The 27,352-nt window shown below is 39.4% G+C and overlaps 1 protein-coding gene across 5 annotated transcripts; it reads left to right on the plus strand.

Annotated features, from left to right (window-relative positions):
- On the plus strand, positions 1–26,730 carry LOC129176891 (epidermal growth factor receptor substrate 15-like 1). Of its 5 annotated transcripts, XM_054767387.1 has the most exons (23): positions 24–68; positions 360–401; positions 488–577; positions 671–718; positions 827–922; positions 1,874–1,933; positions 1,999–2,124; positions 2,196–2,255; positions 2,334–2,597; positions 5,407–5,564; positions 6,000–6,168; positions 7,927–8,006; positions 10,109–10,181; positions 10,255–10,416; positions 10,492–10,689; positions 10,801–10,959; positions 11,044–11,152; positions 11,329–11,456; positions 11,574–11,607; positions 13,712–13,794; positions 16,944–17,007; positions 24,761–24,777; positions 25,095–26,730. In XM_054767387.1, the coding sequence occupies exons 1-23, from the start codon at positions 42–44 to the stop codon at positions 25,239–25,241; spliced, it is 2,394 nt and encodes a 797-aa protein (XP_054623362.1). In that variant the 5' UTR covers positions 24–41; the 3' UTR covers positions 25,242–26,730. The 5 variants fall into 5 exon arrangements, with proteins under 5 accessions (XP_054623358.1, XP_054623361.1, XP_054623360.1 ...); XM_054767383.1 differs by lacking the exon at positions 24,761–24,777 and having other exon boundaries at positions 1–68; positions 25,095–25,246; XM_054767386.1 differs by lacking the exon at positions 13,712–13,794 and having other exon boundaries at positions 1–68; positions 25,095–25,227.
- The last annotated feature ends 622 nt before the right edge of the window (positions 26,731–27,352 follow it).

The raw sequence follows: 27,352 nt of genomic DNA on the forward strand, positions 1-27,352 counted from the left end.
GTGAGGGGTGTGTGTACGCTCCCGAGGCATGACCAGGAAACATGGCGGCGCTCATGACACTCAGCCAGGTAACAACTTTCATGGAGGTTTTTAAAAGTCGCTTTTACATTTCAAAGTCAACAATTGTCTGAGTTTCCCACCAGAGGCGGTGAATATGTGATCATAGGCTGACTTTTGAGGGCTTTGTTTGTCGTGTAAGTCAAGTTGTTAGCTTGTTTACTGTGCGTTTAGGATAGCCGCCCAACTTGCTTTTCGCCAGGAAATTAGTAAAGTTCGTGTCGCGGCCAATTAAACCAAATCCGAACTAAACACAAAACGATTTTTAGCTTAAACTTATAACAGCCATGTTTTCCCTTCAGTTATCAAGCGGGAATCCAGCCTACGAGAGCTACTACAGACAGGTACTGCTTGTATTTGTCAATGAGCTCGACACAATGAAGGTGTGTTTTTTGAAGTTGTTTTTGTCTGCCTTTGCGCTCCTTTGCAGCTGGATCCAGTAAAGAGTGGCAAGATATCAGCTGGGGATGCTGCTCAGTTCCTCAAAAAGTCAGGGCTGTCAGACAGTACTTTGGGAAAGGTTTGACTTTGCAGCCATTCATTAAATCTTGATACTGTAGTCTACATGCTTGTGTTTATTTGCTAAAATTGCCCCGTTTTTTTCTCTTTCAAGATATGGGATTTGGCTGACGCAGAGCGAAAGGGCTATTTGGACAAGCGGGTAACACAAATATTCTTGTGATTATAAATGAAAAGTGCTGTTATTATAAATGATGTGCGCGCCAGTCACCGGGTTTCTCCTCACTCACTTTCATTTCCTCTTCTCTAGGGTTTCTTCATTGCCTTGAGACTGGTGGCCTCGGCACAGGCAGGACACGACGTCAGCCTCAGCAACCTCAGCCAAACAGTTGCGCCTCCTAAATTTGTGAGTAGTCAAACTAGGAGACGTCCACATTAGAATAACACCTTTACACCAAGGTAGGTGTTGATACAGGTGGTCCTTGGCTGATGAACTAGTTCTGCTCCTACGATGCATTGTCAATTTCTAGTTGGAACTTCGAAGTCACTCAAACTGTAGACAGAACCCGTGAAGGACACATTCAATAGAGCAGGGGTCACCAACGTTTTTCCTTGTGAGAGCTACTTTTACAAAATGAAAATGGCCAAGAGCTACTCATTTTTGTAACATTTATTTTAAACCCAAACAAAGCGAATATGCTTGTTTTACCAGAACATTAACAAAATGCTGGTGTCCACAACTCACATTTTGTATTTCAAAATGCATTTCTTACTACTGTTCTTTCATTATTAACCGAAAGCCTGAATGAAAAGCAGGCTTGCGGGCACCTCATGTGGTCGTGGGGGACTACCATGTTGGTGACCCCCTGCAATAAAGTAATAATACAAAAATGAAATGAAACAAATAAATAATCCCTGTGGTTGGCTTGCACACTGGACGGGGGTTTAACATAAAAGAACAATTGTCGTTCCTCAGTGTAGCCACATATTCTTCTGCCATGCACACGTAACTAGTTCCACATATTACACCTTTTACAATTTAAACCTATGTCAAAAAGATTGAGTTTGAGAGGTATAATGTTATCCCTGTGTTCATTATTGTTGTTTGCGATGGTGTGGAAGTGCACTCGCTTGCTTCTATTTTTTTGTACCTCTTGTAGCTTCATCAGGTAATAAAAGGAAAAAAATGTACGACACAACTACAACCACATTTATAAACCTTGTTAACTAAATACCTCTAAAAAAATGCAAAAACAAGAGAAATATGAAGGGCAAACAAAACTAGTAGAATTAAATCAATGAAAGGGAATAAGACATTTTAAATAAGTGACTGAAATACCTTTCATATTTTTTCCAGCGAGACACAAGCAGCCCTTTATTAAATGCTCCAGCATCTGACTCAAGTTGGGCAATAAGGGTGAGTGATAATTTGAAGTCATTATGTGACAGCCCAATGATTATCAACTATGTTTTACCCTATAGCTGGACGAAAAAGGGAAGTTTGAGGGCATCTTTGAGAGTCTGTCCCCCATCAATGGCCTCCTCTCAGGCGATAAAGTCAAGCCTGTCTTGATCAATTCAAAACTACCTCTGGATGTGCTGGGAAAGGTGATGTTACGCTTTTTGAATCTTTGCTGACATTGCGGCAAGTTAATAGACTTGTGTTTTGTTGCTTGCAGATTTGGGACCTGGGCGACGCAGACAAAGACGGTTACTTGGACAAAGAGGAATTTATTGTGGTAAATTGTTGGTTGGCAAACTTAAAAAAAAAAAAAAAGACCTTGGCTGTAGTTAACTCGACTCCTCTCCTGTTGTAGGTCATGCATCTTGTGTATCGGGCAATGGAGAAAGAGCCGGTGCCGACCACCTTACCTGCTTCTCTGATCCCGCCCTCAAAAAGAAAAAAAGGGCCTGGCGTGCTGCCGGGTGCTGTGGCTGTCCTACCCAACCTGCCCGGGTTCTTGGGCACCTCGGCTCCTCTTAAAGACGCCCGGCGGAGCACTCCTCCTCCCCTTGTTTCTCCCCTCGCAAGCTCAACGAGCAACCTCTCCCCAAAGCACTCCTTTAGATCAAGTAAACAGGTATGTTGTATCCACACAGCCTTAAAGGTAATTTGGGAACAGTATTTCCCATAGAAAATAATGGAAATAATCTGTTCCAGAGTGAAACTGTTCACCATTAAACCTTTATTAACTGTACAGCCAATGTTTAATATATCAACTGTTACGATTGTTAACTCTTGATTAATTGTACAGGCAATGTTTTAAGTAACTGCTGTTGGAATGAATGGCGCAGCCTTTGATGACGTGTCAGACGTGTAGCATATGAGGAAGTTGAGAGGCAAGCTTGCTAAACTGCACTTTTTTTTAACATTACTGTCATACAAGCATAAAAAGAAGTTAACCCATGCAGTCGATCCTCATGTATTGTCCGACTTTATTGCCGTAATTTTTGTTTGGCTTTTTAGGGTGTTCAGGGTTTCCCCTATAATTTTTTTAAGCTGTGGTGGTGGGCTGCATGCAAAGGCGCACCGCTGTGTCGTGTCGCTGATGCGTCTGCATTTTTTTATAGCATAGCAATTTTTTTTATGTCTTATTTATTAAGTTATTTATTTAACTTTTTTTTTCAACAACTAGCAGAACATGAACCGAGAACATTGCAAATCTGTAAATTTAATGGCAAAGTTGCTGAGAGCACTGCCAACATTTAAATTGCACTTTTTTTACAAAAGCACATGATCGTAACTCTGTAGCTTTCCCATGGGACACAAACGAGCTAGCTAGATGCCGCCAGCCAGGCATGTAAACAAAAATGCGAGAATGAGATTGAAATTTGAGTGATCACACACGCTGGTATAGATAGGCTTCGCATGTGACAAGCTGTTGTCAATTGACTACACATTTTACGGGCTATTGTTCATTCTCCGGATAATAAGAAGCAAAGTTAAAGTCAACACAAGACGTGTCTGGTCGCACATGTGAAAGTGCCAGCAAGGCAGACAGGCGATTCTGGTGTATGCTTATCCAAATAAAGTGAAGTGAAACATTTTTATGATATTTTAAATCATTTTCAAACTAATTGTGGTCTATATGTGTGTAAATAATGAGCTCCACGTTTATCTATATAACATATATATCAATTCATACAATATATTATTTAAAATTGTTTTCAAGTTAAAAAAAAAAAAAAAACAACAACTCATTTTTAAGGTATGTCAGCTTTTATTTTGTAGTGGCGCAGCGCCACGATCAGTTACATGTAGCGGAAACCATGGTGTTCTTATTTGAGGTTCCTTGTGTTGTGTGTTGTTTTTTTCTGCGTAAGTTTAATATAAATTAGCTGGTACTTAATTGTTTTTTTGTGACTGGGGGAGATGATAATCAGATCTTCCATCTAGATTTTTAAAAAAATAATAAATTTTGCTAGGCATGGTTTTTCATTGTAGCATGGATTACACTAAACCAACCAAAGTTACAGATAAAAAAAAAAACTGCCACATTGTAAATCTGTATGTAATATACTTACCTTATTGTCTGTCTTTTTACTGAATAATAATAATAAAAAATGCAGAATTGTATATTTTTTTCTATTGTTATGGTTGCGACCCTGACTTACAACTTTTTAAACGGGTATGTTATGCGAACAAAATGTGGTCATATTGATGATTGTGATTGGGTTTGTCAAGAGTACCACTTCCTTCCTTATGTCGAGTGGTGTTGCACTTGATTTGCACTGGTTGAAAGCCATCCGTGTTTGATCTAATTCCTAGGTAGGTCACAACCAGTCGTATGGGCTCCTACGGCCGGTCTACATTAAAACAAATGCGAGAAAGGCATGGAGGTAGTATGTAAATGTGCAAAAAAAGATGCAAGAAAGGCATGGAGGTAGCATGTGTGACGTGCTGAATTTTGAGCCGTGTGCGGCCAGTCATGCAGAAGTTTTGTGTCATTTCAAACAAACTGTACAAACAGAACAGTAGAGACATGAATAACAATTTATTTATTGGTATTCATGTCTCTACTTTTCTTGTTGCTTAATTCATTGGTATTAATGTTTCTTATGTTCTTATTCATTTTCTTGCGTTTTCTTTCTTTTTTTTGGGAGAATGAACAGAATAAGAATTTCATTGCATAGTATAACTACCTGTTTTACTGTGCATATGACAATAAAACTCTTGAAATGAAACTCTACGGGCGCTTAAATTTTTTTCAGGTTGCAAGAGAAACTTACACACTTCGTATGACCGTGTGTCTTTTGTACGTTTTGCTGGTGTCAGGTTTGGGCAAAATGTCAATGTTTTTGTGTGTCGCATTTGCAGGCTCCTGTGTGTGTGTGTGTGTCGTGTGCCACACGTGCACCCCACATACGTAATTAGTGCGGTCAACACATGTTCAGATATTTCCTACGTCATCCATTCATGGCAAGATCGTACTTCTTCATGGTCACCATAACTACGTTCTCCACAAACAAAAAAAATGCAACGATTTGGGGAACGCCAAACATCGCAAGGCCAAAAAATTGTACATCCGGTTGTGACTAAGGCTTAAAGGCAGATGCAGCCTTGGGGGAGCAAAATGGACATTTCATGTATAAATTCTATTCTGCTGCTAATAGTGGCCAAACTTGTTTTGCGGCATTGCACCATTGAGCGTTATTCTTCACCTCGGTTTTGCTTCAGGGATCTTTAACTTGCAGTGCATTTGACAAACAGGTTTTTCTCCATGGCCTGTTGGTCGTCCTTTTTCCTCTTTCTCTTCTCCCTTTCATGTGATTTCACTCTACTGTCTTTTCTCCTGAAGTTCCAAAATTTTCTATCACGCATTACGCACTCCAAAAGTCATGATGCACATCATATGTAAATAAAAGTTGTCTGTTCCCTATTTATTCCAGGGAGAGGAGAATTGGGTGGTCCCAGTGGCCGACAGGGAGCGCTACAATGATGTCTTCAAGAAAACCGACACGGACAATGACGGCCTGGTCAGCGGAACGGAGGTCATTGAGATCTTCATGCACTCCAGCCTCTCCCAGACCATGCTGGCACAAATCTGGTGAGACAGAGACGGGCGGTGCAGCCATAAAACACTTGCTCTTATTGAACACATACCATTCCGGCACAATAAGTCACCTGCACCACAAAATAAGGTACACCTATGCGCTTGTACGCGAGCCAATACATACGCAGTGTCATAACTGAGCATTATTATCTTGATAAAGGCATAATTTTCCATAAATAATGCTGAAATTGAATCTCATTAGATTACCTCGGTGTACCCATGGCCATTATAGTCAGTGCATTCAGAAAGTATTCATAGTCTCTTTTTTTTTGTTGTTACATCCTTATTCGAACATGGATTAAAATCAATTTTTTACTCTCAAAATTCTACACTTAATACCTCATAATAACCAAAAGTAATATTTTTTGCAAATTTCTGAAAAATGAAAAACTTGAAATACATGTATTCACTGTTCATCTTATTCTGCAGGGGGCTGGCTGACACCAAACAGACGGGCAAGCTGACCCGGGAGCAGTTCTGTCTGGCCATGCACTTCATCCAGCAGAAGATCACTAAAGGTGTCGACCCGCCGTCCACTCTCACACCAGACATGATTCCGCCCTCAGAGAGGGTGGCGGCTTCAGCAGCAAGTCCTCCTGTAAGTCCAGACTTGAAAGAGCCCTCACTTCATTTCATTAAAAGTAGATGTAGCCAATCAAAAAGCAGCATTCTCCCTCTTGCATCTGGGTTCTGCTTTCTGACTCGGCCCAGCTTAATTGTCCTGCTGTGCTTCAGCATTTTTTTTTTTCTTGAACTGGTGTCTGTGCTGTCTGACAGAGGTTAGCAAGGTTTCTATCTAGCGGGAGACCTGATTATGCTGCACTCCCTCATTCTCGCAGAGTGAGTAATGGCGCTTTTCAATCACAACGGGGCGCTATTGTCCCATGATTAGTCTCACTCCTGACTGTGCATGGGCCTGCTTTCTTGTTTTTTTTCTTCCTCTTGCAGTGCATGTATCATTCAAGCCATCCCGTTTCATCCATCTAATAGCATTCTGATTTTTTTTTAAACAAAAATCATCATATTGTCTAAAGACTATTTAATTGTATCTTAAAGGAAACTGCACTTTTTTTTCATTTTGCCCATCATCCACAATCTTTATGTGAGATATAAACACACGTTTCTCTTTTCTGTACATTCTAAAGATATAAAAAGAGGCATTACTGCACATAATGGGACACACCTATTCCGCCTAGAAAGCCCACTAGTAAACACCTCCAAAACCCAACAACGTTTTATTATTTTTTATCTATGCTGTGACTATGTACATTCATGATAACATGTACTGTAATACTTACAGTATTTTGCCATATTTTGGTCCTTTTAAGCATTACTGGAACTTTCTTCCTGGGCGCATTGATTTCACATAGCAACATAGAAACGAACGCTACAGCTAGCATCAACATTTCCAAATTCAAAAACAAAAACAAAATGTAGCGTTACCTCTCGGTAGTGGCCTGAGGCATTGTGAGCACTCCGTTGACGCGCTGCGGGTGACTGTGGTGAAGCTAGTCGTTAGCTGGCTAGTAACTAGCCAGTGTGGTGTGGGTAAGTGTCATTGTGGCAGTAATGTACAACATACCTGTTTACTTGGCATAATAATAATAATAACAATGTCGTACATTATATGTAAATGGAGCGTTGTTGGCGTTTTTGGAGTATTTTTCAGAAGGCTTTATTGACTGAATAGGTGCTTCCCATTACGTGCAATCTTAGCTGCTCAGAAAAGAGAACGCACAGAAAAGAGACATATGTGTTAATGTCTCACATAAGGATCGTTGTTAATGGCAAACTTCTTTTTTTTTTAAAGGGCACTTTTCCTTCAGCACAGTGAGTGTTATCTGACATTAGAGGTCGACATAGAAAAATATCTAATGCTATTTTTCTAAAGTTTTTTGCATCGTTTAAGAGAAGGGGTGTTACAATATTGTGTTACAATATTGTTAGAATGTTATTGTGTGCATCATAGATGGCAGATAGATGCAAATAAATAGATATTTTTTATTAAACCTGTGAAAGAACCTAGCAGTGAAGTAATCTAGGACTTCCTGGAGGTGCACTTTGCATGACATCATTGCTCAAATTGGTGCATTCCTTTTTGTTGTTTCGCCAGAGCCCTTTTCATGTATTGTGTGCTCGATCACACACGAGACGCACTTCCTTCCTGTCTTTTTGTTTTGCTGCACACAGCAGTGGGGGAGCTGTTTCTCTTCTATGTCCCCCATCCTTCACTCTCCCAGCATCTGCTTCTTCTGCCTAAGAACAACCATCGCCCTTCTATCCATGTCGGCGTATCAGTTTTGTTTCTCCGCTTTTCTGACTGTGTTGTTCCTCCACACCCCTTCTCGCCCGTCAGGACATCGCTGTAGCGCCAGCAGAGCTGACGGTCACCAAAGAGCTGGATGACCTCAGCCAGGAAATAAGTCAGCTGCAAAGGTGAGACCCTCAGGTTTTGCAAGGAGGAGAGCTTTGTTTCTCTTCCTTGTTGAAAAGCCTTGGGATATGAAAAGACAGGCTCCTTTTCTTTTAATATCAACATTCATGAGCCTTGCCGCTGATATCTATTTGATGGAGAGAGGTTGTGTCAAGCAAAGCACTTTCACAGCCTTTCGTAGTCAAATCAACTTGCTTTACATCAGTGACATGCAGCGAGGTTCATGGCTGGGGAGGCACTCCTTTGGAGTTTTTCTCTCTTAATACAGGTTGCTCATTAAGAGGATAACAAGAAAAAGAGAATAAATCACTTGAAAAAATATTTTTCAAATACTTCTTATTCCCATTTATTTAAAATCAAACCTCGGTTTTCGGCAAAAATTTTAGCCAAAATCATACCCTTGGTTTTCGTACAATATTACAGCATAATAACCCACCATGGGACCAAAGAAAGTTGCGAGTGGCAGCAGTTTTGATGCAGAATGAAACACAATTGAATTCCATCTCGCCAGGATGTATGGGAAGTCTGCATCAACAAAGTTCCATCCCTTCCTCATAATAATTTTGCATGGTTTTCTGCATGTAAAACTATAATTATTCTCAATAAAATGTAGTTTTGGTCATATTTTTGGGTATATGTAACACATTCATTGGATTCACAATATATTTTATGGGAAAATTTGCTTTGGTTTTCGCATGTTGCGGTTCTCATCAGACCTTTTGCAACGAATTAATAACAAAATAGTTTTTTTTTTTTTTTTACAAACTGAAAAACATTTGTGGTCTTACCTTTTTATGTGTACATAAAGTCCATACGCCCTATCCTTCACCAGGAAAACTTGTTTCTTTGTTGTAAAAGTCTGATAACTTTGTGCTTTGTCTGAAAGTCCAGTTTGGAGACGTTGCTGAGCTTGGATATATAATCCTCCGTCTTGGCAGTCAGATTCATAAAAATATATTAAATGCATTTGACTCTTTTTGTTTTGTTTTGTTTTAACACAAAGATCAGCTCAGCATATAACCTACATACAGTCACACAGAGAGAAGGCATACAGTTCATGCTTCTCACAATGTCACAAGAAATACAGTTACAGCTGACCAGCAACACAAAGCTTGGGAGAACAACAGCCGAGACAGCTGCTAATTAAACCAACAAACAGTACAAATACGTAAAATAAGTTAGACAAAAAAGCAATAAATAAATAAACAACAATAATTAATACATTGAAAATATATATATAAAAAAAAAACAATTAAATGTGATAAGGGCCAAAATTGAAACAAAATAATGAGTAAACTAGGAAAAGAGTAAGCCCACACAAAAGGAGCGAGGGGGAGGAAGGGAGGGCAGAGTAGCATCTAGTCACTTTCTGGCTAAATAACGGTTCTGTGTAGATATTCCATGAAGGTCTGTCAGGTTTTATTGAAGCGTTTGGTTTGGTTTGGTTTGGTTTGGTTTAATTTTATTTGAACATGCATGCAAGTTACAATGGAATACATCACATGATTCGATTCACAATTGCACATGTCCAAAAGGAGTAAGAAGAAGCAAATCTTATTTAATCCTACCCCGCCCAGCCGTTCCACACCTTGTGCACCACATATTATTCACTTCCTGTATGCCATATGTGATTTTTAATACATAGAATAATGATAAGGTAGTGTAACAATATGATGATGTAATTATGAATTATTTGACTTGTAGATTAATCTAGCTGTAGCTGGTGCTGCTGTTTGTGTATTAATTTTAGTTAAAGAAAAAAGATGGAGCTGGCTTTTCGTCTATGTAGATGTGCAAGCACCTGAGATTTTTACTTAAGAAAATGTCCATGATTGGAATCATACAGAAAATACACTTAAGACAGTTCAAATACCGTACTAATATGTATTTTACGTTGCTTATTCACTCTCACAAACCTGCCGTTCCTGACTGCATGTCACTGCTTTACATACTTTAGCAGTTTGAGTCAAAGGTTTTTGCTCATACAGGTAGATTGTAATGTCCGTTTTTATTCATGTGCATCCATCTACTCACAACATTAGACACACATGCGTGATTGAATCAGCTCTAGCTGTATCAAAAATTACTTGTGGCTGTCCTACAGAGAGAAATTCATCCTGGAACAAGAGCTTAAGGAAAAGGAGGAAACCATCAGGAAGCAAAATAATGCTGTTCAAGTAAGATGAAGTACCAAAAAAAGAGCTCGCAAAGCGGAGATACGTGTGACTTTATTGGCCTTTTGTGTTTTAGGACATGCAGCGTGACTTGGACAGGGAGAGCGGCAGCCTGCAGGACCTGGACTCCCAGAAACAGGATGCCCAGAGGCGCCTGGACAAAATGGACCAGCAGCGCTCCAAGCTGGAGGGGATGCTCAATGACATCAAGCAGAAGTGTCAGGAAGAGACGCAGACGGTTAGCTGAGCACTTATTAGACTCCTTTTTACCAAAGACAATGAGAGTTCTGAAATGTGAAATGCGTCTGTGCAGATCTCCACCTTGCAGAGCCAGATCCGCTCCAAGGAGACCGACCTGCAGAGCCAGGAGGAAGAGGTGGGCCGCACCCAGGCAGACCTTAGCCGCCTGCAGGATGAGGAAGCCCAGCTGGAGAAGAACCTGCTGTCGGGTCGCGTTCAGCTGGACAGCATCACCAAGTCTCTGAAGAATGCCCAGGAAGAAATCAGCCAGGTCAGAGTGAAGAGTGAAGAAAGACCCAAGGGTGTAAAGATGCCAAATCCTAGTCCGTAGACTAGGGCGGGGTCAACAATAACCCTGTTTGTCCTTTTATGTGCTTTTTAGGCTCGCAGTAAGCTGTCGCTCATCCAGGAGAACCAGAAGGAGGTTACCAAGACCATTGAGCAGTACAACAGCGCCCTGAGCGACCTCGTGGGAGAAAGCAACACGGCTGATGCAAGTGACCTGCTTGCAGAGAAGGAGAACGTAGTCTTCAGAAGTGCAGTGAGAATAGTCAGACATGGCTGTTGCACCTCGTGGCCTTTCTGGATCGTTCCATTATTGTATGTCAAATTTTTTTCTCTTTAGGATGAATCATTCAAGTCAAAGCTAGCTATGTTCAACCATACCGCTTCTAAGGAACCTCCAGCCGACCCCTTTCAGACAGAAGACCCCTTCAAATCCAACCTCTTCAAAGGTTTGTTGTATTCCTGGAGCAACGCCGGGCAGTCATTTCAACACATGGGAATATTTGCCATTTATATTTGCAGTTAGAAAAATCTAATACAAGCCACGTGTCAATAAGCAAAAAAACACAGTCGAACCTCATCAACCTTTTTAGCTTACACAGCTGGATGCGTGTCCTTCTCCTAGATCCTTTTGGAGATCCTTTCAGAGAAAGTGACACCTTCAAAGGTTCCTCATCTGACCTCCTCAGGAGGACAAGCAGCCTGTTTGGATCCTCGGAACCTTCCGCAGGGAAACCCAAGCCTCCAATCAAGGTAGCATTGAAAATTGGGTGGGGAGTCGCCATGTGTTTTCAGCTTCACTCACTCAACTCTTTTTTTTATATATATATATATTTTTTATTTTAATTTTTTTTTTTTTGTCCCTCACAGCCTGGCTCCCACAGCCCAAAACCAAGGAATTCAGGTACTTAGTTAGAGGCATCACGTATACATTTTTGAGTAGACATTCTTGAAGTGAAGCTATTTGGAATAGCCCAATCATCGGAAATGCTTTTAGTGCTTTTAGTTATCTTTTGAATAATTTTCCTTTAACAAGCTGGATCACACACACAAATGATGTGCGCCAAGGAGGAACCTTTTAAAATCTTGTCTCGGACCCAAAACAGCAACCACTGATCAAAGTGCCTAGCAGGAGTAAAATTAGTAAGAAGTAAAACATTGAATTATCATAGCAAAATAATAAAAATAACAAAATAATTAATACAATAAATAAGTAATAATAAAATAAACTATGGAAAAAAATGACCAAAGTGACTACAGATAAATCTAGTGACTTTTTTTTGTGTTATTGGACACTCTGATGTGAAGGAATATACTACAATTCAAATAGGTCCAGTTGCAAAAGAAGTCCTGAAGCAAAGTAACATAAGGGCTGCTCAAAATAGAAATCAAAACGTAAAATACTGAAATAATTTCTGGACTGTAGGCCCAGGTCCATAAAGGATGGCGTCTGCGTCTGGACTCTGAACTCAGTTAGTGACCTGTGCACTATGCCATCCCTTCGGATGCCGTCTTCATTTTTTATAGCTCTTCTTTTGCGTGACATGCAAATTTGTTTTCTGGAGAATCAACTTAGTGAGCAACCACAGCTCTCGTCAGGGGTGTATTGGAAAACAATAACCATTATATACAGATTAATTAATTGCTTTCATTAACCACCTCAGTGATACTTTTGTCAAATAATGCCACATTGCAAATTTACACACTTACAAATCACATGCTGCAATGTGATGTGTTTGAGCATGTACATCTATTTTCACAGTTCAAGTGTTTCAAGAGTTAACATGCGTCTTTAGTGCCCTCAGTACCACCATGTAGTCACGGGCATATCCAGTTGTGACAGAAAGGTATGTAGGCCGAAGATCCCTGAGAAGTTCCAGAATATGTGCAAGGCAGCTTCTCGCAGCTGTGACTGCAACTTGAAAAAGAGGCATCGTCTTATATTTTGGGTGATCTTGTATTCTAAGTGTAGCGAGTCCAGCCAGCAAGTGCCGCCAAACAATTATGCAGCTTTTCATATACTGTACAGTCGTCGCCCCGCACATCGCGGTTCAAATTTCGCTGCGTCTTGCGCACACACACAAGAAATGGCCAATTATGCAAATTAGAACAGTGTTTTTTTTTTTGGACATCCAATATCCACTTTCTTTACTGAGGAGTTGGAAACACTCATCCAGCAATGTATGCAAATGTGCCTGTTGTGAATGTGAGGGAGCTTTGTGCAACAACACCTCAAAAAGGCTTCTCTTTGCCACTCTAGGTGACATGTTCAAAAATTACCTTTTTACTCTCTGTGGCTTCCAATGTTCCTGAGGTTTGAGGCTATTTTTAATTCAGTGCCTAAGCATTTAACTGCCGGCAAACTAAAAATATCCCCCTTACCCTGGAAAAACAGGAGGCTGGCTGGAGCCAAAGACAACAAAGTGTGTTACGGTACCAGAGCATACTGTCTTTACGTTTGCTGCACTTCACCTACGCGTCTTTATTCAGCATGGAAGTTGTTTTAAGTTGGCGCTGGGTCCGACTGCCGCTTTGTCCAGCCATCAAACCAACACAGAGGTGACTGTGGACCTGCATGAAGTTACAGTGCTGAAAAGAAAACACGACCAGCTCTGCATGAATAGGGCCTCTTGTGGGTGCACATGCACAACAAACATATTCTATTACAATGTTTTGTTTTTTCACTGTGACCATCAGCACTTTTTTTTTTTAATCAAGCGGCACAACCACAAAGCTACAAAACAAGCTGGGCGCAGTCCTGCTTAACACTGCTCAGACTGACGCCTTTAATTAGCTAATCAGAGACGTGCGTCAGGTTTAAACACAACAGACACTTTTTCAGGATTTGGCCTCAAGTTGTGGAACGTTTAGCAGCCGTAATGCTGAAAATAGCATGCGGGCCCTCACAGAATAAGCACAGCAAGATGATTTTGAGCATGTACTTAATTTAGACTGTTTTTTAAATGATTTTTCCACATTCAAATATTCCAAACTTGCTCCTGTCGCAGAGTCCTTCAGGACGGTGGACCATTTTGGAAGTAGCACATTTAGAAACAAGGATGGATTTGCAGACTTTAGCCAAATGCCCAAGGTGAGTAGTGCACACATCAGTCATGCAGAAATACAATACGCCTTATGGCAAGCCACATCTCACCGTTACGACGGCAGCACTGTAGTACCCCACAGAGTCAGACGCTGTTTTATAACTTTAACCAGAACACATCAACAGCGGTGCAATTCCAACAACGTATATGTACAGTATTTCCAACTCACAAACATGTCTTTTGCCCCTTCGTCGTCGGAACAACGCTTCCTCATTGTCACTACATGACCGGTAGATGCATTCAGGGACACTGCGAAAATGACAAGAACGTCTTTATTATGCGTCTAAATAAGCAGAAAGACAAAGAAAAAGAATAAGTGGATATTCTTATCATTCACTTAGTAACTCTAAATGCGGATGAACAATTTGCTGCGTTTAAGTATGCTCAGAAATCCCCGAAAATACACTCAAAATGTGAATTCAACTTAAATGACATGGTGTGTTTGAACGCAACCCCTCATTGCTTATAATAACACCGTTAAAGTGTGCTACTATTAAAAGAAACTAGAGTTAGGTAAATAGATTTTTTTAAGACGTGTGGTATCTTTGAGCTTGATTTAAATTTTCAGTTCATTTGAAGCTGTTAATACATGCAAATATATATCCATTTGTCTTTCTTTCAATAAAATACAGTAAAAATTGGCATATTTCAGACATCATTTCAAATGTTGATTAATCACGATTAATTCATTTGAAACTCATGATTTATCTGACTTAAAAATTGTAATCGTTTGACAACACTAGTAATATCTAATACTGTATTTTCCGGACTATGAGTCACTCCGGAGTATACTAAGTCGCATCATTCAAAACGTGCGCCATGAAGAGGAAAAAAAATCATGTATAAGTGACACTGGACTATAAGTCTCATTTACTGGTGTTTGTGATGGTGCTATCATCAGAGCAATCATCGATACAATAAAAACTTAACTATTTAATAAATGTCAGAATGTTCTCCAAGAAGGTACTACCATAATATGTGACAAGAACGCCTGGACGCATCACTGTAGAAACGTATCAAACGGCCGTATTTTAACACTAAAACACATTACATATAGACGTATAGTCTCCAAAGCAGAAGCGTATTAGAAAGTATTCCGTAACAAAAATTGTCCGGTTTGCTATGTATCATTCAATTTGTGTGCCTACATGCCTAGCTCAGTAAATTATTGCGGCCACTTGGTGTTGGCAAAAAACAGAGGTGTCGACTCTAGTCATGTGACTTGGACACCAGTCACAATTTTGCTGACTTTGGAATTGACTTGAAAATATTAAGATTTGCAACTTGGCTTTGACATCAGTGACTTGGGACCTGACTCTGACTTTAGTCTGATGACTTGAAAATACGTGAGACTTTCTGAATGCTATTTCAGCACTCTTTCTGTGACCAAGTCTTGTCACACTGGTCTTATATATTTTTTAAATGCATTCATTGTCATTGTCAAATCTTATTGATTGTTGCATTGTTAAAATTTTATTTGGTAAACAATTGTAAGGACTCCAAAATTGAAAGCCTGACTTCGGACCTGACTCGACCTGCCTTGACTTGAATTGGACTTGCACATTTTTAGTTGAGACTAGACTTGAGTTTAAAGACTTGATACTTACAGTGATGTGAAGATGTGTTTGCCCCCTTCCTGACTTCTTTTCATATTTTTTGTATGTTTGTCACACTTACATGTTTCAGATCATCAAACAAATGTAAATATTATTCAATGACAACACAACTGAAAACAAAATGCAGTTTTTAAATGAAACTTTTTATTATTAAGGGAAGAAAAAAAATCATTACACAGAGTGCAGCAACTACTCATCCAAGAGGTCACAAAAGACCCCACAACTACATTGAAAGAACTGCTGGCCTCACTTGCCTCAGTTAAGGTCAGTGGACATGACTCCACCATTAGAAAGACGCTGAGTAAAAACGTCCTGCATGGCAGAGTTCCAAGGCGAACACCACTGCTGACCAAAAAGAACATTAAGGCTCGTCTCAATCTTGGTGATCCCAAAGACCTTTGGGAAATACTGACAAGACAAAAGTTGAACTTTTTGGAAGGTGTGTGTCCCATTACATCTGGCATAAAAGTAACGCCGCATTTCAGAAAAAGAACATCATACCAACAGCAAAATATGGTGGTGGTAGGGTGATGGTATGGGGCTGTTTTGCTGCTTCAGGACCTGGAAGACTTGCTGTGATAAATGGAACCATGAATTCTGCTGTCTACCAAAAAAATTCTGAAGGAGAATGACCGGCGATCTGTTTGTGACCTCAAGCTGAAACCAGCTTGGTTGGCATAGGTTCTGCAGCAGAACAATGATTCAAAACACACCAGGAAGCCCAACAAAATGAAGACTGCAGTGGCCTAGTCAAAGTCCTGACCTGAATCCTATTCAGATGCTGTGACATGACCTTAAAAAGGCAGTTCATGCTGGAAAACCCTCTAATGTGGCTGAATTACAACAATTCTGCGATGAGTGGGCCAGAATTCCTCCACAGCGCTGTAAGAGACTCATTGCAAGTTATCACAAACGCTTGATTGCAGTTGTTGCTGCTCAGAGTGGCCCAATCAGTTATTGGGTTTAGGGGACAATCACACATGGCCGTGTAGGTTTGGATTTTTTTCTCCCTTCATAATAAAGTATCATTAAAAAAACTGCATTTTGTCTTCAGTTGTGTTGTCATAGACTAATATTTAAATTTGTTTGATCTGAAACATTTAAGTGTGACAAACATGCAAAAAAAAAAAAAGAAATCAGGAAGGAGACAAACACACTTTTTCACACCACTGTATTTGAGACTTGCAAAAAACACTGACTTGCTCTCATCTCTGCCAAAAACACCAACTACCACCCCACTTTTGTATAAAGGCAGTGCATGGTAGATTACGCACAGTATATATGTTGATGTACTGTGTAAGTAGCACATGCCTTTATACTCCAGAAAATATGGTACATCTTATTAAAAGTGAATTAATTACATTTTCATAATATGCCGGGGGCCAGTAAACAAGCTACCCTTTGCTACACCCTTGCTCGAAAGCGTAAACCACTTCGTATGACGCCAGAAGCTGTTTATTCAGTGGCACATGTTGATTATTATTATTTTTTTTTAAAACACTTTCCATTTGCATTAACAGAAATCAGACAATCCTGTTCTACCATCAAAGAAAACCGTGCCTAACCGGCCTGCCCCTCCCTACGGTAAGTGTGTGTGTGTGTGTGTGTGTGTGTGACAGAGTGACTAGCACTTTGAGATTTCTTTGGAATAAAAGTGTGATAAATAAAATCTATTAGTTGTTGTAGTAGTAGTAGTAGTAGTACGCCCACTCATTCTGAATATAAATGGTCCTCGAGTTACAGTTTTGTTTGGTTTGGTTTGGTTTGGTTTAGTTTATTTGAACATGAAGGTTACAATGGAATACATCTCGTGAATCATTTTTTGACAGTTCCACATGTCCAAAAGGAGTAGGAAGAAGCAAAGCTTATTTAATCCTACCCCCCATCCATTCTACATCTAGTACAGTACATGTAGTTCACTTCCTGGATTCCATGTCATGTTTTCAGTGATAGTCAGGATAACACATAATAGATAACGGTGAGATAACCCTCCCCCCAAAAAAAGAGAGAACATTCATAATAATGATAATATGATGACAATACTAAATAAATAAATAAATAAATAAGAACAAAGCTTTTTTTTTTTTTTAAACACAACAAAGAAAATTATAAAAAAAATAAATAAATAAATAGAAATAAATAAATAACAAATAAAATTTAATTAAATAAATAAAAAATAAAATAAAATAAAATAAAATAGAAAATAAAAAAATAAATAAATAAAATAAAATAACAAACCTGACAGAACAATCAGGACTCTTCTGCCTTGTATTTGGCAAACATCAACTGCTTGTATTGTTTTTTGAATTTGCTCATCTCTGTACATTGTTTGAGTTCTTTACTCAATCCGTTCCATAATTTAATTCCACACACGGAAATGCTATGGGTTTTCAGCGTTGTTCTCGCATATAAATGTTTTAGGTTTAATTTTCCTCTAAGATCATATTTCTCCTCTCTGATTGAGAAATACTTGATTAGATTTTTGGGTAACGAGTTATTATTAACTTTATACATTATTCTAGCGGTTTGAAAGTGTACTAAATCTGCGAATTTTAATATCTGTGATTTTAAAAATAAAGGGTTTGTATGTTCTCTATACTTGGCATTATGAATTATCCTCACAGATCTTTTTTGCAGTACAGTGAGTGAGTGAAGATTACTTTTGTAGTTATTTCCCCATATCTCCACACAATACGTTAGATATGGTAATACTAAGGAACAGTACAGAGTGTGGAGTGATTTTTGATCAAGGAGATATTTTGCTTTATTCAATATAGAGATATTTCTCGCCACCTTTTGTTGTATATATTTAATATGAGATTTCCAACTCATTTTTTCATCTATTATAACCCCAAGGAATTTATATTCTTCCACTTTTTCAATATCCGTTCCATTAATTTGTATTTGGTCGTACGTGTCCTTTCTACTATTACCAAATAGTAGATTTGTGGTTACGTACGCACTCCCATAAATTTAAAAACAGGACGGCCAGTAAACAGGAGACTCCCTCAAGAACTATTAACAGCGGAAGATTACACTATGTGCTGCTCCCACTCAGAGCCACACTACTTTCAACACTGGACTGTTAGAACCACCATTAAGGATAAAGATGGTATTGTATCGTCTACCCAGATGTTGTAAGTATGAGGAAGAGGCAGTCCATCAAAAATCTATTTATTGCAAAAACAACACAGGCTACTGTGGGCTGAATCACACCAAAACAACATCAGCAAACCTGATTACTTTTAGTGTTTTATTACTGTATTGTATGTGCTTCATGTGTTCTGTGTACAGTCAGTGACTTGGGAGTTAATGTGGTCATGACACCAAAAAAAAGTTTGAACAAAACAATAACAAAATACAGCGGTCCGTGTTTTGCTAGCAATTCACGTCGAGAACAATTATGGGTGACACCGGCAACCAGGTGCAAACACAGCCATGAACGCATGTGAATAATGTGACATATTCACTACAATAGCAAGATTCACTAATATTGTGTTGTGAGGAGTGGGATATGTTTTACTGGCAGTGATAGCCACTGATAGCTATCAACTAGCTCTATGCACACTGTACAGTGCTGAAGACGAGTGACTACGGTTATATTGTAGTTCAGGAAGCAATTTGGCATGAAAAACCATATTCTATGATTTGTAGTGATGCTGCAATCAAAGACGGCCCTTTGGATTTATTCTTGCACGCTCCAACAGATAGCACATTAGCCACCTACTGTAGCTAGTGCGTCATAACCAAGCAAGTTGGGAATCAACAGTGCATTATTGTAGAGAATGTTAGTTGAAAAAATGTGGTTTGACTTACTGCCACCTTGGCACACCTTTCCACGGTCGAATGTCTTGTGGGGTTTTGACTTTCTATTTCCATTTGCAGGGCAGTATTGAAACCCTTGTCCCACGAAGTTTGACGATCATCTGACAAGGCAAATGGTGTCTTTTTAGAAATGTCAATAAGCTTACTCAGTCTCCTCGAGTGTTTCAGCAAAAGCCTTCAACACAGCGAGTAGGCATAATAGGCAAAGCAAGTTTATTTATAGATCACAATTCGTACACAAGGTGATTCAAAGTGCTTTACAGAAAAAAAGGATAAAATCATTCCATAAAACATAAAATCATTACATACGATTCCATAACACAAAAAAGAAAGAATTCAAATTAAAGACTGAAGATAGAATACTTCAGTTGTCAAATGCACAGTTGAGTAGAAGTGTTTTCAGCCTGGATTTGAACATTACCAAAGTTGAAGATTGTTGCACATTTTCTGGAGGACTGTTCCAAATTTTGTCAAGATAAAACTGAAATGCAGCCTCACCATGTTTAGTTTTGACTCTGGGCACCCGCAGGAGACCACTCTCTGAGTGTCTCAGGGACCAAGATTGTTCATGTGGTTCAAACATGCCAGAGATGTACTTTGGCACAAGACCATGAAAAGACCTGTATACAAGCAAAGCTGTTTTAAAGTCTATTCTCTGAGCGACAGGAAGCCAATGCAGAGACCTGAGTAATGGACTAATATGGTCATATTTCCTGGCTCTCGTCAGGACTCGAGCAGCAGCATTCTGCATGTACTGCAGCGGTTTTACTGCGTGTTTAGAGAGCCCGGTGAGAAGGCCGTTACAGTAGTCTAGCCTGCTGGAGACAAAAGCATGGATTACCGTAGTCTCTCTAGTCTCTCTAGATTTGGCAATGTTTTTTAGGCTGTCAAAAGCTACTGATGTTATTGGTTTGATGTGGCTGTTAAAGGTTACATCTGAGTCCTTTTATTACCCTTAGATTTCTAACCTGCTGATTAGGTTTTAGAGAAAGAGTCTCAACGTGAAAAGCATGTCATTTGCATTGACATTTTGGTGTGTATTACTATTGAAATTTGTAAAGAAAAAAGCAAAAATGTATTAGTGAGTTGTTTATATAGAACACCAAAGTCAAGCATTGAAATGTTCAAGGATTGGATCAAGTCAACCTTAATAGACATCAGCTAAAAAATAACTTTTGTATGTTGGGACTTCAATATTGATCTTCAGAATCCAATAAGCACAAGATAATAGATGACTTTGTGGATACAATGTGCAGTTTGAGTCTATATCGTAAAATCACTAGACCAAGCAGACTAACACACCATTGTGCCATGCTAATTGATAATGTATTCATTAATGATTTTTGATAATAACGTGACTATTTGGTCTGCCGATTAATGATATCAGTGATCTTCCAGTGTTTATAATTTACAATGAAAACTACGGGAAGATCTGGAATAACAAAGTTGGGAGTGCGTCTATTGTGATATTATGTGGATGAAACATACGAACACTTTCTAAATATTTATATGAAGTTCTATGATATGCACTGTCCATTGTGGGGAATTGTGCAATAAGCAAAAGAAGAGAATATGCAAAAGAGAATATTATAGTAAACTATTAAAGAATGAAAAACAACATTAGAGCAACATGGGGCATTCTAAACAGTATTATCAGGAATGGATCCAAAAAAGCAGATTACCCTCAATATTTGTCATAATAATAATAAATAATAATAATTTGAAACATGTAAATGCCCAAAAATTTGGATATGAAGTAGGTAATTGAAATGTTCAATAAATACTGTCTAATCATTGGACCAAATTTAGAGGAAAGGATCCCAAATAACTTATCAGCTATGCGACAGCTCATTTAAAAAAAAAAAAAAAAAAAAAGACATAAAAGACAAAAAATAATGAAATGACTAAAAAGATGGTTTGATTTAAAAACAGATTATCCCTGAACCCAAGTAAAACTAAAATCATGCTATATGGTAATAGTAGAAATGATACCTATGATATAAATAGATGGCGTGGACATTGACAGAGTGAATGAAAATAAATTTCTAGGCGTATAATAGATGACAAAATGAGTTGGAAATCCCACATTATAAATAAACAACATATGACAAGAGATACTTTTATACTCCATAAAGCAAAATCACTCCATGCTCTGTATTGTTCTTTAGTCTTACCATATCTAACTTATTGTGCGGCGATATGGGGAAATAACTATAAAAGCAGACTTCACTCACTAACTGTACTACAAAAAAGATCAATTAGGATAATCCTTAAGGCCTCTTATAGAACACATATAAACCCCCTATTCCTGAAATCACATCTATTAAAATGTGTTGACCCGGTAAACCTCAAACAGCTAAAATTATACATAAAACAAAAATAACCAGCTACCCAAAAACGTAATATGATTCTTCTCAAAACCTTCTGCATATCAGTATGTGGAACAGATTGAGAGAAGAACTCCAACAATGCACTAAAATGACTCATTTCAAAAGACAGTACAAGCAGTGGACAGTGCTACACATTGTTATATTGCTTTATCATTTTCTCATGTTATTCAGAACTGGCAAAGGTAACATGTCGAATGGGAAATGGACAAACGTATCAGCAATTGAAATGCAGTTGGCAATTGTGAAATGTATTAGCAAATTGTTGTGCAACAAAGAGGGATAGAGTGGAATGAGATGTGCTTCTTTTTACTCCTTTTGGACATGTGGAACTGTCATGTGATGTATATTATGTGAAAGCATGTGAGAAAAAAATGTTAAATCAAATCATCATCATCATCATCAACGTGACTAATAACACTTTCTCTTTGTTTCTGTGGGCCACAGACAGTGATTTCAGTTTTGTCAGTTTAGCTGGAAAAAGTTGTTTTGTATTCACACACTGATCTGTTTGATACAGTGACAAAGTAAATCTGCAGGACCATGTTCACCTGCTGTCAGTGACGCGTAGATATGAGTGTCGTCTGCATAGTTGTGGGCGGCATGGCTCAGGTGGTAGAGTGGTCCTCTCCCAACGTGAAGCTTGCGGGTTCGATCCTCCGTGATCGCGTCGAAGTATCCATGAGCAAGATACTGGTTTAAATGTCACATTCTCAAGAGGTGACAAAAAAAGATACATTTTTCAACATTCGAGCATAGGTCTGACACAGGAAATATGCATTTCTATATTATTTTTGACTGCTGAAATAACAAATTTATCATGTGGTTTGGTGTCATGACTAGTATAATTTAGGTGCAAGATCCTATTTACACCTAAACTCGACTTCCATCACGGTCTAGGAATGAAACTCGTAGATAACCCAAGGACCACCTGTACATACTTTTTTTGGGGTTGCGTGATGTGAATCCACACTTCCCTATTTGAGCTTCGAGGTGCAACGTTCTTCCTTTTGAACTTGTCAACAGGAAGCCTGCCGCTCGAGATACGTTGCACGCCGTGGGTTCACATACAATGACGTGACCCTTGACTTAACCCACTTTTAAACTGTGCAATGATTTGGAGAATCAAAAAACATACACTCAAGTTCATTTGTGTGTGTGTGTGTGTGTGTGTGTGTGTGTGTGTGTGTTAGTCATGCAAATCCCACAGGCCATGCCCAGCACGTGCCCTTCCGCTGTGACCTTGCACTTGTGCTTTTAAGCAGAAGCCGCAGCATGAGAAAGTCAGTGTTCCCCTTTGCTTGACCACATAGAGTGGCAGTGGTGTGTGTGTATGTGTGTGTGTGTTTGTGTGTGTGTGCGCGCGCACGCACGTGGTGTGTGTACCCAGCCAAGCCAGCTTGTGTTGGGCCTCATACATGATGGGGTATGAGTCTATGGCTGAAAAGGTGTCGCTGTCCTGCAAAAACAAATTTCTTGTTAAGAAAGAGGGCACCTGAGCGCAGACCTCTGTCAAGGACAAACTTGACATCCAGGACACGCACCTTAATCCAGATTCTCACCAGTTTCTTCTTTGTCCCATGCCACACATTGGTCAAAAATAAGGCAAGCATCAATAGAAAGACAGACCACGACCAGTTTTAATGTCCACTCTTAAGTCCTTTTGTGTGCCAGTGTGACGACAGATCGCTACGGATACTGTACAGTACATGTATTTTGCAAGGCCGCTGCACTTTGCATCCTGTCGCAATTGTGCAACACAATATTGCCCTTCTGGATTTAAATGCCCCTTCTCCAGAGCATTCACTTCAAGATACATTTCCTCCGACAGCCTCAGTTAGCGTGTCCAAAGACAGTCCCTCAAGTTTTGAAGGTTTTTGCTTTTTCTTTGTTTTTTTGCATCTGCATCAGTCAAAAGATCAGACGACTTCCCCTGCTTTGAGAGCTTTACATTGGCATTTGTTGGCTATGCACCAACATGCTTACCATGGAGGAGAATCATGACTCACCTCGACTGCTTAATGCTTCCGTGCCGTCCATTCCGCCATGCAGTGCCGTCCACGTCTGAAAGTACCACTTTTTGGTGTCTGTTCTGTGAGGAGATGAGCTTTGGGCTCAGTATCTGTTAGCTACTTGGTGCTGCTAGCTCTTGCTAAATAATCAAATATGGCGACTAGTAATGCTAAAATGCAGCCACCTAGCATTGTAACTGATTGGTCAGGGTATCGGACCTTGTGACGCAACCAGGACATCCTCCCAGAGGTAGAACGCCCCATTTTAGCTACTGCTATGATGTCCCGTTATTTTTTTGTTTTGTAGCTGGCGTAGCCTACAGTGGAAATTGTACTGTTCCAAGCCAAACCTAACCATACCGCTTGATAGAAACCAGGTTTATGAAAGGATGTTGAGATTTATGAAAAACGGGATTTTGCATCACCCACTAATTTGTCCATTGTCTGCAAGACCACCCTCTAGTGGCATATCTGCCAACATGTACACTTTTTTTGTACTGCGCATGCATTTTGACCCTTGGTTACGCTTTGCTGCTCTACTGGTACACATTTTGCTGCACTTTGCAGATTTCAGTTTTGAATTTGGTCTCTGAAGCGAGGATTATGCTCCTGCACAGAAGTGCCAGTGTGCACTACGCCAGCTCGCTCCTTTCCCTCCAAACCCTCTTGCATAGCTTGACGTGCACCACTTGCGGACCGTAAAGGCTGTGATTGGTTGACTTTTTTAAAAATATATATTTCCTGTGTGTATACAACTTGTTCAGATGGTGTACAGCCTAATTTTACAAACGAGTTCAGATCAACATTTGCGATAAAAGTGATGGCTCCATTGGAAACACAGAGCGATACCATTCCAAACCCGACCTAACCGTACCGCACTGTGGAAATGTGCGGATGTTGTGAGTTATAAAAAGAAAACAAACCAAAACAAAAGGATGTTGCTCCACCGACACCAACCGTTTGTCTTTGTCCATCATTGTAAGGGTGCCTTCTAGTGGAGTTATAATGCGTGGTGGCCCCTCCCTTGTCTGGCTCAGCTCTCACGTGACATGAATTGTTTTTTCCTCCTGTGTGTCACCATGATAAGTTGTTTATTTTGTCTTCTCCTGGCAGAAATTGAAGGCAAGCAGGTAAGCTCAGCCATGTAGTCCACCCCAGAATTTTTGCATGTGATCATGAGCACGTTGAAAAATGTCTCGCTGATCCAAGCTGGCATGTACAAGAAAAATGTGGGCAAAATGTCTCATGTCTCTGCGCTTTCATCTGCTTTGCAATCTCAAATCACCCAAGCTGTGTTTGGATGTACTTTTACTTGCATTTTTTATTTTTTTTATTTTATTTTATTTATTTATTAAATTTTTTTTTACAAATTTGCATCCCAGATCCAAGTTGAGCCTTTGGCCTCTGCTGTATTTCCTCGGTTAAAGTCTTATTTTGGGGTTTCTAGTTTGGAAGTGAAAGCCAGCAGCTGGAGTGGGCCAAGCGTGAGAGCGAGCGCGAGGAACGCGACAGGCTGCGGCGGCTGCGGCTCAAGGAGCAGCAGGACCTGGAGCTGGCCATCGCTCTCAGCCGGGCCGACATTACCAGCAGCTGAGGGGGGCCATGCCCCACGACAAACTCACAACCTCCCCCCCGCGCTCTTCCTGACGTTTGCACTGACACCGAACCAACACTCCCAAAGCCCCTCCCGTTAGCGATGCTCCTGCTGTGCGCTGGCCTCGTGTCAGATGACTCCGCATTTAGCATCTCATCTAAGTTCATTGCTCCCAAACATGGCCGCTACAATCATGGCCAGGATGTCACGTGTGGCTTCATCTGGAAACGTTGTCACTTGAAGGAAACACGAAGTAGAAGGATACGCTTCCATCTCTGCTTCCATCTTTGCCACGCTGCCTTATTATTCCAACGCCTTTTGTGTTATATTATTTTTAGTGTGTTTTATTGTATTTATAAGCTAAGGTATCAATGTGTGCTCTTGTGAAATGCACTAAATCAGTTGGTTTTATTAGCTTTTAATTTTGATATCCTGTTTTTTCCTCCCTATGCTTTCTATACTGTAAATATAAAAGATGATGATGCTCATTTTTAATGGACACTGTCAGAGAGGTTTATTTTATGATTATTATTGTGGTTGAGCTGTAATATTTTGGTAACCTTATTTAGAAATAGTAGAAAATACATCACTGCCAATTACAACCACATTAATAAAGTATATAGCATAAAGTAAGTAAGAAATGAATCCATTTCTCCTAGTGTCAATGGAAACTAAGCATGATTATCTTTTGTATTGGATCTCATTATATTGTGCAAGTGTACTTGTGCCGGTGTGTCTGTGTATGAAATCATAAAATGTACATCTCATCTTGTTTTATTTCCCTTGCTCAACTGTAATATGTACAGTGTCTATGCATTTTTTGTATTCTAAGCTCCACTGGGTTTGATGCTGATTTTTTGCTGATCTCAGTTTTTAAGGATGGAAGCAATATTCACAACCACTGGTACTGTTACAGAGCCTTATCAGTAATATACATTAACACCACCACTGGTACAAGGCCGGTTTTTATAATATTCATATTTTTCCTTTTTCTTTTTGCTAAAATGTCTCAAACTGCCTTGAACTCCTAACACTAATCAATTAACGGCACATACATATTTATCAACATATCATATATGTGTCATGTTACCGTATGTGTTAAATGTGTGATGGATTCAAAATGATTTATTGAACAATGCTGGATGAAGGTAACGCTTATCTTTTTTTATTATTAACAATAAAAAAGCAACCTATATGGGTATCTGACATTGTGAGTATTGTTGAAGTAAAGAGCAAGGTTTCATATTGAAACTCTCAAGACAAAAAGTGAAATGAGAATGTGAGAATTTGCATTGAAACTTGCAGATATTTTTAGACCCTTAGTCCACTTCCTCCTTTTTAATGTGAACAATGTCTTTTCTTCCAAAATATTACTACTCTGGACCAGCTGGTGTGTCTTGAGGTGGATGCAAGACTATCTGATGCACCAGCATCATTTCAGCATGAACAAAGTAACTCCCAGACCCCCCAACCCTCAAGAAATTATAGTATAGTATATACAGTCATATACATTCCTGATCAAAATTTTAAGACCAGTTAAAAAATTGCAAACATTTAGGTTTTGTGCTGTTGGGTCTTAAGAAGGTTCTAAGTAGACTTTTTAATTTTAAAGTTTTTAGTACCACAGCCTTGAAAAGCCAAAATCTTGGCAAAGATGTGGATTCAGTGTCATTTTCTTTCATGTATTCACACAGTCATGATCTCTTGATGGCAAAGGCAAAAAAGCTTTCTCTCTTTAAACGCTGTCAGATTGTTGAACTGCAAAAGCAAGGCCTCTCACAGCGCGCCATTGCTACTAAGGTTGAACACAGTAAGACATTTGAAACTTCTTCAAAGACCCTGAAGGTTATGGAACAAAAAAATCACTGGGCCTAAGCTGGAGGATCCCATTGACTGTCCATCAAGACACGTGATGATCCTCGACCCGAATGAAGGTTGTTACTGGTGCTGAGTGTAGTCCAGTAACCATCAGACGGCATCTGTGACAAGGCTTTTAAGAACAAAAACATCTTGAAAGCCTCATCTCCTTCAACACCATAAAATTGTCTGTTTGGAATTTGCACGACAGCACCAAACATGGGAAATTTAAAGGTGGAAGAAAGTTATATTCT

Source organism: Dunckerocampus dactyliophorus, chromosome 2 (genome assembly GCF_027744805.1).
Source record: "Dunckerocampus dactyliophorus isolate RoL2022-P2 chromosome 2, RoL_Ddac_1.1, whole genome shotgun sequence".
In the NCBI taxonomy this organism is placed as follows: domain Eukaryota; kingdom Metazoa; phylum Chordata; class Actinopteri; order Syngnathiformes; family Syngnathidae; genus Dunckerocampus; species Dunckerocampus dactyliophorus.

Coding starts and splice junctions, on each gene's coding strand:
- LOC129176891 (XM_054767387.1), top strand. CDS start 42: ATGGCGGCGCTCATGACACTCAGCCAG. Junction 10,182..10,254: donor AGCAAAATAATGCTGTTCAA/GTAAGATGAAGT, acceptor TTTGTGTTTTAG/GACATGCAGCGTGACTTGGA. Junction 13,795..16,943: donor ACTTTAGCCAAATGCCCAAG/GTGAGTAGTGCA, acceptor TTGCATTAACAG/AAATCAGACAATCCTGTTCT.